Raw genomic sequence first — 15,623 nt, 5'->3', positions numbered from 1 at the left:
AGAAATGGGGATTTTGCTTTTTGAAGGGTAGGGCTAACTGTTCTTATGGGCAGGAGAGAGAGTAAGAGTGATTAGTTAAGAGAAATACATATGTATGTGAAGGAAGTTTCATGAGAACACAACAAATAAAGATTTAGCTTTGGAAAGAAGGAAGATAATTCCTTTCCTGGGAAAGGAACAGAAAATGCCAAGGTAATCTATGGGATATTTGAAGGAATTTGCACTAGATGCTGTCTTAGTAATTGTTAAGCTTTGAACTGCTTCATGTTTAGAGAATGAAATTAAGATTAAATAGTTAAGATATTAAATAGCTTGTAGGGACTAAAGTAAGAAGTCAACTAAAGGGAATAAGACTTTCAGCTACATTACAACTCAATATCAGCATGAATTTGTACCATATTTCAACACATCGAAAACAGACTGGTTGTTCATTGTTATTTTATGTGCCACCAATCAAGAAAACAAAATACCCAAGATTAGGAGATCTCCATATAAAAGTGGGACACCTATACCTTCAGTGTAAGGCTATACAAGGCATAAGCCCACTCATGTGGAAAGTTACATGCCTCAACCTTGGCAATGGATGTAGGGAGGGGTACAAATCTTCCTGAGAATTCGAATCATAAGCTAATATTCATGCAAGTCTGCAGTCTAAAATTTTCACCACTAGTGTAGTCTAAAACACCTCAAGCAGAAAAGTTAAGTAGTATGCAGTCAACCCCCAGGTGACTGGCCAAAACTATTACAAATCCTCTCTTGAAACACTCTTTCAATACATTGATTGTAAGACTAACATTGTGAGATCCTTTTAACCGAACTTTAAGACTCCATTGTAAGATCCTTCTGATTTAGAATGTTCAAATGTGAAAAGACATGTCTTAGAAATGTAATAAGGCATGGAGCCAATTTACCTACTTAGTGACTCCAGCATGCTAAGCAAACTTGAATGATGGAAGAAGGGTCTTTTAAATTCCAAATGGAATTAATTAGCCAATGGTAAGGGAGAAAGAGATAATGTGAAAGTGAAGCAGGGAGTTATAGTCTCTCCAAGCCTGTCTTTATTCTGATAGGTGGTAGCTAGACTCTCAGAAATGGCAGATTCATGGCATTCAGATGGTCTCCTTCCAAGGAAGATATTACATCTTTTAGAGCCTAGAACAGTGTCTGGCATATAATAACTGCTCAATAGATATTTGAATGAATAAATCAATGATTAATTCTGGTACCCCTGTCTCACTCAGCTTGACTAGACCTCAGAATCCTTTTAATGCAGCAATCACTAACAATAAATCAAGGTTGGCATGTGACTTGAAATCTATTTTCCATCTTTGAGTTAGAGATTTTGAATTAGAAAATAATATGATGAAAACAGGAGAAAGCAGTGGCCTTTGAAGTCATAAAGCCTAAACTGTATTTCCCATTATATGTGAGATGTGATGACTCTTTCAATATCAATGCCAGTTTTTCTATTTGGAGAAGGGGGAGTAATTTCTCTCCTGCCTACCTCAGAGGGGGGTAATGAATCCCAAGAAGGAAGATGGATACGGAATGCTTTTCCGACTAAAGTGCTTAGAAAAGTGGGCATCGTCGTATTTTAGGCAGCTTATTGCTTTTTAACTCAAAGTGATTAAAAAGTAATTTTAATAATATTTTAGGCAGTCTATTTTTACATCTAGTTCAGGATGATGAGCTTGAATAGAAAAAGCGTAAAGCAAGGAGTTTCTGGTTAAGGAGAAGATGTTTGGTGAGAATTACAGTGTTTGGTTTTGGAAACTGGGCATAAAAGGGTTGGATAACTCCTACCGTCCTGAGAAGTGATTACTTGAAGGGCAATGGGACAGTTAGCAGGTCTAAGGTTGTTGATAAAGACTATGGAGCTTTAGAAGGAAGCTCGTTCTGACATGTTAGGTTCCAGATAAGATTGCTTTGCACTCACTCACTCACTCACAAACATAGAAAATGAACTATGGTTACCAAAGGAGGGAGAGGGGTGAGGAGGGATAAATTAGGAATTTGTGATTAGCAGATACACACTACTATATGTAAAATAGATAAACAACAAGGACCTACTGTATAGCACGGGGAACTATATTCAATATCTTGGAATGACCTTTAATGGAAAAGAATCTGAAAAAATATATATATATATATATGTATGTATGTATAACTGAATTACTTTGCTGTACACCTGAAACATTGTAAATCAACTATACTTCAAAAAAATTAAAAAGTAAATAAATGAACAATTAAAATCATGACAGAGGGTCACTTGTCAATTAAAAGAAACAATTACTTTGAACTCACATACATGTGAGCCATAGAAGACCCTGAGAATGTCTGGCCGATTGGGATTTCTTTTCTTGAGTAAATAGTATGAATTCATGTAGAAAAATAAAGGTAAATGATTGTGTGTTAAATTATGTAAACTACTTTCAAAATGTTTAAACATGTTTCTAAAGATATTTGTAAAAGGTCACAGCTTACCTTCCTGGAAGTTGGATAACATCGCGACTACAGGGATTATGACTTAGGCTGACCTAGGAGGATGTGGCTGCTTTGGGTTAAAATATGCTGCATGGTCAATCCATAATTCATAATCCATAATTCAACTTCTGGGTGAATATTATGAATTTTCAATTAGACTAATAAATTAGAGAGATGAATCTTAGGTTTCTTAAATTCATAGATCAAAATTCTTGCATTTTATAACTAAATGAAATTTAAAGGGTGGTTTCTGACATTCTCTGATTAATATTGCTCCATTTCTTGGAGAAATGACGGCAATTTGAGCGTAAACAAATTATTCTCACATAAAGAATTTCCTTTGCCTTTTACCTTCTAATATCCTGTAAAATTTTAGTATTGAGTTATGAGCTAAACCTCAGATATTAGATCTTATCTGTCACACTTGACTCTGCCATTTATTATACTTTCTTCACTTTCTCCTCTGCAGCTTATGTATCTGGAAAATAATGGTACCAGAAAATAAAATTATCCTAATAAAATTTACAAGCTTAGACATAGAAAATCAAGTTGAATGTGACCATGACTGTGTATCTTTACAATCAAGCAGTGGAGTGCTTATTAGTGAGTATGCTACATTTATTTTCATTTGTCATTTTAGAGTATCCAAACAGCCAAAGAGGGGCTAAAGGATCTGAAATTAGATTTCTGCACACAGGGAAATTATTTCATCTTGCAAACTGTGCCCTTTTGAAGGGGCCAAGAGTGTGTGTGGTAAGAGTGGAAGCAAAGACCAGCATATTTCCTGAGGTTTATCGATTCCTTTCTCAAGTTTAATAGCAGTATTGAACGAAATTGATCTCACAATTGTCAGAAACTTCCTTTCAAGGCCATGTCAGTTTTTTCCTTCTTACCACAAAAGCGGGTGCACGTTTGCCAAATCTGGTACAGACAGAAATCATATGGAAGAAAATGTAAACCATTCATAACCTTACCACCTAGAGGTAAATGCTGCTAACATTTTGATGTATATTTATCTATACATATTAACTGTACACACTGAACTCTACATTGTTTTATAATGTTCTTTTTTCTCATGACAATAGGTAACTTCATGTCATTTCATTTCTTTTATTGAATACCTCTTATAAGCTATATAAGCATAACTGATATATTTACTTTAATTGAAATATTATGTGTTAATCGTGATAGAAGGTCTCTGGAGCTGGCATAGACCTCGGTCTCTAGGTCTCCATATGGCCAATGATTAGTATAAATATCTCTTCAGAAGTATTTGACAGAATTCTATAGTCAAGGTATTGCGCTAAGGGTTATAATATTTATTGACTAAATGATTTCATGCTTCAGACCTTTTTACCCAGTAATCATTCTTTAAACCAATCATTACACCAGATATCATACCAAGTACTGAATGTATACAGAGTAAAAGCAGTCTCTGCCCTACTGAGCTTGCAGTTTGGTGAAGTAAATAAAGGTGTACCACAAAGTAGGAAATGGCGTAGAGTAGGATATGTGCTGTGGGGTTCAGAAGAGCTCTCGTTTCCATTGGTTGTCAGGGAATGTCTATGGAGAGCTGGACTTTGAGTTAGACCCTGAAGGATGAGTAGAATTTGGACCTGTGAGATTGGGTATGAGGAAGTAAATGGAGTATAAATTATTGAAGCAGAGTGTAGAATGAATTAAAGGGACTACTGTATACTTTGGTGTATTTAGAACAGAGAGTTCATGGAAGGTAGTATCAGAAAAGCACGTGTCTAAGTTTGTTTCCATCATTTTTCAGGAATCTTATTTCAATTTCTTTTGCTTTTAAGGTAAGGTCTGTGGAAATATATTGCCCTCACCACTGCTGACAGAGACCAATGAGGCCACAGTTACCTTTGTTTCTGATACAGACAACAGTGGCAGCAGCTTTGAGCTTACCTTTACTGCTATACGGAAGAACTCAGAAGCAGGTAGGTATTAAATCAGGCATGCAATTCCCTGCTGTTTTTCTTGATATGAGGGTGAGGAAGAGGGAATGCCTTTAGCTATTCACCTAGGATTTCCGCAACACTTCCATAGGTTCAGGATGTGGGAGTGGGGCTGTGCTGGTGGTGGAAGGGATGATTCACTCTGCCGGCTATCCTCACCTGTATCCCAGGAATGTAGGGTGTCACTGGTTGATTCATGCTCCAGAGAAACACATTATAAAGGCAAGCAACTAAGGAGACCTTTACTTCATCAAGAAATTAGCTGTGTGTGTTTAGCAGAACTTGCTTCATCAGGACTGTTAAATTGTCTTATGATTAAGATCTTCTATTTGCTTTTCTTTTTTAACTCTAAAAGGGGATCTTTGTATGTAGTTTAAAATGTTTTAACAGTTTAAAAGACACTAAAACAAAAAGTAAGTCTCCTACTCAGCTAACTCCCATCCTACTTCCTGAAATCAAACACTGATAAGTTTCTGGAATATCCATAGAGAGAGATTCTGAGCATTTACAAACATGTATATATTCATATTGCTTGGCAGTGCTTTCTCTACTTAAAAATATCTCAAGGATCTTTCTAGATAAGCCCAGAGGGCTTCTTTACAACAACTGCATTAAATTATATTGTGTGATGTCCCTTAATTTCTTACACCAGTTCCCTATTAACAGACTTCTAGTGAGTTGCCAGTCTTTGCCCATGCCAGCAATGCTGGTATGTTCCTGTGTCACTGTTTTTGGACGATGTGGATGTATATAATTCCCAGAAGTGGACTCACTGGGTCAAAGGGTTTGTGTCTTTAAATCTGGTAGTAATTGCCCTCCAAAGAGGCTGCAGCTGTTTACCCTTCTACCAACGGAATATGAGGGCGTGACTGAGAGCCCTTTAACGTATAGAGGGAAACTTTAAAAGTTTGTATCTTCTCTTTGACCACTTCTCTGGTTATGTTTATAATTTATACAGCTGACATTTGAAGACCTTAGTATTGAATTTAACCAAAACGGTACTCATGCTGTTGTGATTTATGGTGATCCTGAAGAGGAACATGGGTTGGGTGGTAACATTCTGTCCTTTAAATTTAATCTGAAAAGTATGAGACAAAGCAGAGTAGTTGGAGCATTGGCTGGCTTCCTTGGATACCATGAGGTAGAGTGGGGATATGAATTTCTTATACTGGGAACTCATGATGCCATAAAACTTTAGCTTTGAAATCTATCACTTCAACTGAGTTACCAGTAAAGTTTTTAATAGAAACATGCAAAATTTGAAGAATGTTTCAGAATATTTGGAAGGTGAAAAGGAGGTCCCAGGGAAAAAAGAAAATGTTAACACAGTAAAATTTTAGCAGCGATTTAAGGTAAAATTTTAACCTATTTTTTTCTGTATTAATCCCTTCAATTGCTGATATATTCATTTTTATGTCCAAGAAAAGTAACCAGAAAAAATTATTCAAAAATTATTCAAAGCTATAATTTCTACGTGAGCCCTAAAAGTTAAATTTTGAACTAAATCTTCAAATATACTTTCAGCTTTGACCTACCAATTTACTGCATATGAAAAATTATCCCTCTGGCCATGTTGCCACATCCTTAACACCTACTATGTGTCCCTCAGCTAGGTGTAGTGTGGGTTGGAGACCAGGAATATAGATAACTTTGGAATGTTTATTTGGATAGTCAGGGCAGGTGAAGGGAGCCCAATTCCCGGATGCAGCAGATGGGGACCCATATAGAGTGGGGTTTATGTGTTACCTGTCACATAAAGTGTAGCCATGCTCTGTTTGGAAGGACGAATACCAAGTTTGGGATTTTGTTTTTTTGCGGTACACGGGCCTCTCACTGCTGCGGCCTCTCCCGTTGCGGAGCACAGGCTCAGCGGCCATGGCTCACAGGCCCAGCCGCTCTGCTGCATGTGGGATCTTCCCGGACCGGGACACGAACCCGCATCCCCTGCATCGGCAGGCGGACTCTCAACCACTGCGCCACCAGGGAAGCCCCTGGGATTTTCTTTAATTCACCTCTTCTCATTGTCTATAAATTAACAGTCAACTGAGTTTTCTATGCATACTAAAAGTCACATATTCTTGCCCTGTCTATAGAGTTTTTCCTGCGAGATAAAATTATAGTACATTGTTATCTTGAAACTAGTGTTTGATTCCCACATGAAATGGAAGGGTACAAAGCAAAGTTGGAGAAAACAAAACATTTTGGAAGAAAATTAATTGGATGATGTTTTACCTCTGTTTTCTGATTTTTAATTTTTTGTAACTATAAAGCAAAGTTCCCTAAAACTTTTACAGCCAAGCTTTGTGAAATCTTGAATGCTACTCGGGTATTCAGTCCTGGTAATATGATGGTGATTCATTTTAAAAGTGATGGTGAAAAGAATTTCCAATGCTTCAAGGCTAGATTCAGCGTTTTACCCTCAGGTGAGTATAAACACTTGTATGATTGTGATATTTTGCTTATGGAAATGGTTATAGGGAAGATAATTTAACCATGTTTACCTAAATTTAGGGTGCTTGAATCACCTAGGTAGCAAAATTAAAATGCAGATTCCTGGGCCCACCCCCAAAGATTTTGATTCTGTAGATGTGGAATGGGGCCCTGGAACCTGTGCTTTAAGAAGTACTTCAGATGATGCCAAGAAACTATGTCCACTAGATGATCAAAAAAGATTCCAAGCACCTTATATGAAAAGTAGATAATTCAGATTTGAGAGTGTAACTCAGAAATGAGATTGGCTCTGTTTTGGGATATTTGAGGGCTTTGAAGGATTAGTATGACTCTAGTCATTCTAGAAAATAAAGTAGCCTTTACTCAGACAAAAGGAATATCATATGCAAAGACCCTAATGTGAAAGAGAATGGATGTTGTACAGAAAACTACAAATACCTCAATTTTGTTGGAGTTTTGGAGGGAATGATAAAAAAGGCGAGAGTTAGATCATGATGGACACAGGATATTAAATGTTAAGTACCACAGTGACAGCATATCTAGTTAACATTTATTGATTACTCACCCTGTACCAGGTATGGACTAAGCATTTCACATGTATTATTACATTTATTCCTCAGTACAAACCTAAGAGGTTTGTATACTGTTCCCCTTTTCACAGATGAGGGAACAGAGGCTTGGGAGTTCAATAACTTTCCCCAAGGTGCATAGCTGGCACGAGGTGGAGCCAGAATTCAAACCTTAGTGGTAATGTAGAAGATGGCCTTAGAGGTCAGGGGTGAGCTCACTCACAAGGAGAGTAGTGAGGACATCATGGTAAGAATTTATTCTGACATTGCTTGATTAGTTATGTTGTGGGGAAGGAGATATATGAAGAAGAAAAATTCCAGCATGATTTCCAGGATTCTAGCTTGAGTGGCTGCATGGATTGTGGAGTCATTAAATGATACAGAGAAACATAACAGGACCATCTTGACTGTTAAAATCAATTGATTCCATTTGAGATATGTGGATTTTTATGAGCTTGTGGGAGATTCAGATGGAGGTATCCAGCAGTCCTAGAATTAGTCCTAGATCTAGCAGTCCTAGATCCAGAATTCAGGAAGGAGATTTAGATCGAAGATGGACATTTGGAAGTCATATATATGTGAATGAATAAAAATAGGGCTATGAACAGTACTTTCGTGGAATATCTTTCAGAATGAAGAATAGGATCCTGAAATAAAGACTGAGATTGGGAAAAGATGACCATAGATATATTTTTAAAAAACCAGGAGAGTAATTTCATGGAGCCAAGGAAGGAAGAAATGCTTAAAATGGTACAACAGGGATATTATGAGATATATGACCAAATCACATGTATGGGATCTGACATAACATTTGAAAGATAGTAGTAGTTAGATCAACTTAAGAGCAGTTCTATGATTGACCATGTAAGCAAGTAGGGTCAGCTACTATAGGCTACTCTAAATATTTTCAATTAATATTTTTTTCCTCTGCAGATTCATTAAACAAAATTGGATCAACGTCATCTTCCAAAACCAATGCTGTATCTTCTACAAAAGATATTCCATATGGTGAGTTGATGACCATGTGATTCTTATCTGTTTAATTTCCTTTCTTCTTTAACTAGATGCCTCTTTACAGAAGCCTCATCTTGCACTGATATAGCTTCACAGTGAGCAAGAATGAGTTTTATATTTAAGCCCGTGAAATTTCCAGAATGCTGTTTGGGTTTGAATACAGACTTATAGATAGAGGGAAGAAGAAATAAGCTTTATGACAGGAAAAAAGAGGTACAGAGAGCATTCCTTGTCCTCATTTATTCCTATGCAAACTTAAAATACCTTCCTAAATTCTGTGTTTAATATGATTTTGCATTTGGGGGCAAAGGGTGAAAACAAAACTTTTTTGTTTTCATTTTTTTAACACACTTGCAACTCTTAACTTCATTATAATCTTAAGTGTCTGGTTAAATATTGTGAACTTTCATTGCTCTGTATGCATGTATTTCATATGTTCTAGTTGATGGGTTTTAATATCAATAGAAAGTTGCACAGGGAGCTATAAAGAGGGAAAATTGTCTGCCTCTTACGGGCGAGTCAGAGAAGACTTCATGGAGAAGATAGTACTTGATCTGAGTCACAGCAGTATTCCAGACAAGAGAACAGTATTTGGATGTCTGAGCCAATTTGGTGTGTTTGGGGATTGGTAAGTGGTTTTATACAATGAGAAAGAGAGATTAAACAAGGATGTATAATAAAGAACCTTGTATCCTTTGCTAACAAACAGAATTTTCCTACTAGAATGTAAGTTCCATGAGGGCCAGGATTTTTGTCTACAGTATGCTGTTCATTGATATGTCACCAATGTCTAGAACAGTGCCTGGCAACACCAAACACTAAATAAATATTTGTTAAATGAATGAAGAAATATAATTTTTTAGGCCAGTACCTAAAAACCTGATTGCTTAGCAGAGTCACCTAGGCAAGCTTTTAAAGTCGGATTCTACAGAGATGGGTCTTAGGAATCTGTATCTTCATGAAACTCATCTGGTATTTGGGAATTACTACTGTTGGCTATGGCAAGCCATTGGGGGAGGAGTGTGTTCTTAATTATTTCAGTTGGATGGGTCATTAGTTTGATCTCCTTTGCTGTAGGTGTCTGTGGCATCCCTCCATTTAGTCCCCAGTGGCTTTCCAGGAGAATTGCAGGAGGGGAGGAAGCCTGCCCCCACTGCTGGCCATGGCAGGTGGGTTTGAGGTTTCTAGGCAATCACCAGTGTGGAGGTGCCATCATCAGCTCTAGCTGGATTCTGACTGCAGCCCATTGTGTGCAATCGTGAGTGAGACTGATGATATTTTACTAATGTATTTATGTACCATACCTAGGACATAAGTAAAATTGTCTAACTTCTAAAATCATCCAGACTAATTCTAAAGCATGAATTTTCCTTTCAGTGTTTCTGCCCCAGGTCCACCTAGCCTCTATTTAAACAATGTCAGTGAGGAAAAAGCAAATCAAATCTTGAAATTGTTCATCCCATTTATGGGGATCTCTGATTATGTTAAGCCCAAGTCTGCTGCTCTGTAGCAGAAACTTATTGATCTAAATTTACTGCAGTTCCAGAAAACAAGAACTCAATCTCTTTCTTTTTTCACGTAACAGCCCTCTCACATTGCCTTAACTTAATCCTTAAGCTAAATGCTCATTGTTCTATTGTTTTGTAATTCCAGAGGCCTCGCCATGCAATGTACCTTACCCTGGATTAGTTTAGCGCTGTTCCTTTTAAAGTATGGTTCACGACAGTGGAGAGCACAGTAGGATAATCCACACCTTGATCACTGAACTTTCCGTGTTTTTAAATTGTAAACTATGCCATGATATGAAAAACTGTACATAATATACATATGTAATCTAAAGAATAGTTAGTAAATGTATATTTGTGTCCCTACTACCTAGCGTAAGAAGGATCTTTACACTTTCCTTTCAAAACCCCTAAGTGCCCCTCCCAAAGAGGTAAACACTATGCTAAATTTTGTGTTCATAATTCCTTTGTTTTTTTTTTTCGTTTTAACATCTATGAATCCCTAAAACCAGTATATTGCCTTGTTTTTCCTGGTTTTGATATTAATGTAAAAGAACTATAGTTTATATTCTTCTGTGATTTGCTTTTATCTTTATAACATATATAGATTAAATCATGTGGATGTGTGTAACTGTAATTAATTCATTTTCAGTCCGGACTAGTTAAGGCAATCACTTGTGGGTTGGTTCTGGACACTGTATATTTAACTACTCCCGAGGATAAACAACAAGGTCCTACTGTATAACAGAGAGAACTATATTCAATATCCTATGATAAACCATAATGGAAAAGAATATTTTTTTAAAAATGTATATATATATATATATATATATATATATATATAACTGAATCACTTTGCTGTACAGCAGAAATTTACACAACATTGTAAATCAACTATACTTCAAAATAAATAAATAAATAAATACTCTCCAGATGATTCCAATATACAGCCAAGGTCCAGAACCCTTCCCTGTCCCTGACTCCATCTTGACCCCTCCCCTGCTTGTCCCCGGTGGACCCACCCCCTTCCTCAAACATGCTGTGCTTGTTCCTTTCTCGAGGTCTGTGTAGTTGCTGTTCCCTCTGCCATTCAGGACACCAATGTACATTTAGTTGTCCTGTCTCCTTCGCATCCTCTTGGCTCTGAGTCTCCCTGACTTTCCTTGTTTTTGATGACCTGGACAGTATTTAGGAGTACTCATCTGGTATTTTGTAGAATGTACCTCAGTTTGAGTTCGTCTGATGTTTTTCTCATGGTTTTACTGGGATTATGGATTTGGGGGAGGAGGAACACAGAGGCAACATGCTCTTCTTATCACATCATATCAAGGGTACAAGCTGTCAACATAACTTCTCAATGATGACGTTAACCTCCATCACTGGCCCAGGCAGTGTTTACCAGGTGTCTCCACTGTAAAGGTGCATCTTCCCCCCATCCTTACCTACTCTTTGGAAGCAAGTGGCTAAGGGTAGCCCACACTCAAACAGTTGGGCCTTAAGCTCCACCTTCTTGAGCGCATAGCTTCCTACAAAAATTATTTGAAATTCTTCTGTATGCGAGATTTACCTCTTCTCTTCCTTTTATTTATTAAATCATGTATTTATACCGGTGCGGACTTGAAAATATTTATTTTTATAAATACTGTATATTTATTTTGTTGCTCAAATTGTTCCAGCTTTGACTACTGTGAGTTCTTTCAGAGTGGCTTCTTGTCTTTTTGATATTCTCCCATCCTTTGTGACACTACAGGATGCTCCAGATTCATCTTAGGTATTCCCCTCTCAGTCCTAGAAACAGCCATTTCTCCCGTGAGCCCTGGTTCATTTTATTGGAGAATGGCATGAGAAGTCAAGATCTGGGTGCTGGGCACCCTGCTTGCTACTAGGGGGCTATTGTTTCTAGGCCCTCTTAGCTGAAAGAGCTAGAAAATGTAAGTATGCATACTAACTCACTTATATAAACATATTTATCCATCTGTACCTATATTAAAGTAAACATGAGTTCATGCGAATATTTCCAACTCAATCCAGTAACCACATGGTTCATTCTAACACCTGCTGCCCTTGGAGAAGCCATTTTATAAGAATTCTATCAAAGTGCATTTTTATGTACCATGGAAAAGCCTCAGTTATAGCTGACTAATTAGTGAAAATTAATGCATTGGAGAAAACAGCTATTAGTATTGATACCAGAGGCACAGCAGAAGCTTTGGCAGACTCCCTTGTCAAATATTCTGTTCCTGAATTAATGTCATGGACCATGACTCCTTGCAGCAAGATACAGACCACAGCAAACCATTCTTCACAAGGTAGAATAGTCAACTTGATGAGTCAATTGAGATTAATAAACAGAGTCAGCTAAAAATGTTTGTGAACCATTTAAGTTAACCACAAGAAGAACTTGTGTCCAATATCATTAGTGAACCTTCTTGGTTTCTTTGTAAAATTTCATTAAAATAGTAATAATGTTTGTTTTAAAAGGCAGTTAAATAAAGTTATCAGGTAAAATCTAAGCTACCTTCTCCATTTCACTAATCCATTCCACCTCTCTGGAAGTAATCAATATTAAAATGTTTTAATTATCTGATTTTCCATTAATGTTTATGCACATTAAATGTACTTTGTAGTATTTTATAATTTTTTGCACAAAACATTGTGCCTTGTATTTATACTGATATGAAAAATGTCTGTGCACCTCATTTTTTCTTTAACTTTTCATAGTTGCCTAACTTACCTGACCAGAAAAATATCTTTTTGAAGCTTGAACTATATAGATCTTTACCCCAGAAGTGTTTGATATGCTGGTATAACCGAGGTAGTATGTTCCCTTCATGCCTTGCCTTTAGGGAACTCTTCAGCTGATTCCTTCAAGGACTTGCTTCTCCCTGCCTCAACTTCATCAATTTTATAGACATCCAGGGCTCCATCCTCCATAGAAGGGGGCTTCTGAGTATCCAAATCCACTGAGAAGGCAGTTTTGCCATGTGGGATGAGCCAGTTGAGGAAGTGTGCAAAATCTGGGAGCTGAGATAGACATCATTTTTGCTGAAGGTCACCAGGTGCCAGGGTGGCTGGCATTGCTGGGTAGTGCTCCAAAGACAATAAGGACGACTGACAGCAACACTGTATCACCTCCCATATAATACTGTCCCTGGCACTGGTTACCCTTAGTATTAGTTCTCAAACTTTAGCAAACATCAGAATTGCCTGGAGGGTTTCTGACTTAAAGTCTGGTGTGGGGCCGGAGAGTCTGTATTTCTAACAAGTTCCTGGGTAATGTTGTTCTATCCTTAGGAAAAACCTGGTGTGTTCTTATTTTGCTGACTCCACTCTGGTCTTCGTGATCATGTGGGATTTTTAACTTACTTTAGGGCACTAAACTCACTTTGCAATTGTGCATTGGAATCTTTCTGTCTCAAACCTAAATCAGCGGTTTTTTCAATTTCAGCCCCTTTCTGTAAATTAGCAGTTACTCTTTCTTCTCCTGTTGCAGTAAGTGATACATGTCCCATTGTTGCGTTGGGGATGAGGCCATAAGGATACAAGAAATGAAGCTTGATCATGGGCAAGTGGGAAGAAAGGCTAGAGAAATTCATAAATTGATACCTTCAGCTATTGTCCCATATTGGAGAAATCTCAAGCTTTGTTGCTTTATAAAGTGTACGTTGTGTTGTCATATACTTTTTACAGTGTTCTCTACCAAATAAAAGGATATTTGATGACTGTGCACAATTTCTTCACTAGAGATTGTGAGCTACATTATCATCTCTACCATGATGTTTATTATTTCTTTGTATTGTGGACACTATTCTCTGTATAAAAAGGTAGAATGAATTTGTCATCAAATTGGTCACCTGGACACATGACGGGACACCCCTTGTCTCAGCCAGGGAGGTTCTTTTTCCGCTCGGATTCACACAGCCAATCATGAAACCAATGCTGAGACTGGGACAGCAGAAGCTTTGTTCAATGGCAGAAGAATGGAGAAGTGGGAATTTAGTTCTAAATTCAACTTCTTAACCCAATTCTGGTGGAGACACCATATATATAGGAGGGTCGAAGTAAAAGGGAGGGAATTGGAAAGAGTGGGAGGAACATGCATGACTTATCAGAGAACAAGGGTGTGGTTTGGACCTGGAACTGATGCAGCACTCGTTTTCAGTTATTGTATAGGCTTTTCCAGTGTTGTCATGGCAACCATTAACTGTCATGGCGCAGGTGGGTACGTCATTTAGCTATTGTATTACAATGAGCGTATAATGAGGTCCAAGGTCTAGTGGAAGTCAAATCTTCCGCCATCTTGAGCCTAGTTGGGTCTAACCAGTTCTTGTTTTTCTCTTTGCAGCTTCCTCCTGAGACTTAGATACGAGCAATTGGTTTCCTTTCAAGGCAAGGGCAGGGGTATGATTCTAGGACAACAGCTTGGTAACAGCTTTAAGAAATAAGTTAGTAATGATTTAGAGGGTGACTTTGAGAATAAAGTTGATCCTTCCATTAGAGTGTATGACAGATAAGAACAATGATAATAATAAATGGCTACCATTATGGAGTCTTTACCATCTGTAGAGTACTTGCCAGGCACTTTACCTAAGTTAGTTCCCTTAATAGAGGCACATTGAAACACATGAATGAGTCAGACTCATCATGCAAGAAATTGAAATGAGCATGGTTATGACTAGAGAGAAGATGCCTATGTGTATTAAGAAACATTTCCTTTGAATAAAGTGTATTGAAAAATAATTTCAATAAATTTTACTGAAGAAACAGTTTTGAAAAATGAAAACTTAATCTCCGAGCTGAAGTGACAGTGTACTTCTGGCAATTGAGAGACTCTTTACTTGGATATTTTTTCAACTGAAGATCTTTTTTTTAAATTTATTTATTTATTTTTGGCTGCATTGGGTCTTCATTGCTGCACGCAGGCTTTCTCTAGTTGCGGCGAGCAGGGGCTACTTTTCGTTGCAGCACGCGGGCTTCTCATTGTGGTGGCTTCTCTTGTTGTGGAGCACAGGCTCTAGGTACGTGGGCTTCAGCAGTTGTGGCTCACGGGCTCTAGAGCACAGGCTCAGTAGTTGTGGAGCACAGGCTTAGTTGCTCCGCGGCATGTGGGATCTTCCTGGACCAGGGCTCAAACCCATGGCCCCTGCATTGGCAGGTGGATTCTTAACCACTGTGCCACCAGGGGAGCCCTGGAGATCTTGATGTGGCAAATTAATGGATGTACATTTAAATTTTTAGACATCTTTTTGAAGTATGTCAAATGTGTGCAAATCTTTAGTACAGTTAGAGGAATTTACACAAAGCAAACACCCATGTAATCAGCACCCAGATCAAGAAACAAATAGGGGCCCCCCTCGAGCCTCTCCCAACAATCACCCCTCTAACAGGAATCAGTGCCCTGATCTCTGATGCTATACGTGAATTTTACCTATTTTTGAATTGACAAATTCTTTTTTAACCTGAGTTTCATCAATTCTGGTTCCTGTAATATAATGTTTGGATACTTTTAACAGTAAAACATGGACCAGAATCTACCTCATTATGAAGGTAATTTTTTTCATGCATTCCTAATATCACTATGAAATTAAAATAAGCTCTAACTTTTCTTTTTTCCTTCTTAACTTAAAAAT

The 15,623-nt window shown here is 37.7% G+C and overlaps 1 protein-coding gene across 1 annotated transcript in view; it reads left to right on the top strand.

Annotated features, from left to right (window-relative positions):
• The window catches only part of OVCH1 (ovochymase 1), a 59,233-nt gene that overhangs the window by 6,624 nt on the left and 36,986 nt on the right, over positions 1 to 15,623 (top strand). The window contains exons 6-12 of the mRNA XM_033430315.2: positions 2,954 to 3,087; positions 4,296 to 4,436; positions 4,546 to 4,676; positions 5,413 to 5,503; positions 6,749 to 6,877; positions 8,408 to 8,482; positions 9,566 to 9,746. Of these exons, the coding sequence (XP_033286206.2) occupies positions 2,954 to 3,087; positions 4,296 to 4,436; positions 4,546 to 4,676; positions 5,413 to 5,503; positions 6,749 to 6,877; positions 8,408 to 8,482; positions 9,566 to 9,746 (882 nt within the window). The remainder of the gene's footprint in view (positions 1 to 2,953; positions 3,088 to 4,295; positions 4,437 to 4,545; positions 4,677 to 5,412; positions 5,504 to 6,748; positions 6,878 to 8,407; positions 8,483 to 9,565; positions 9,747 to 15,623) is intronic.

Source organism: Orcinus orca, chromosome 11 (assembly GCF_937001465.1).
Source record: "Orcinus orca chromosome 11, mOrcOrc1.1, whole genome shotgun sequence".
In the NCBI taxonomy this organism is placed as follows: Eukaryota; Metazoa; Chordata; class Mammalia; order Artiodactyla; family Delphinidae; genus Orcinus; species Orcinus orca.
This window is presented reverse-complemented; position numbering and strand designations above follow the sequence as displayed.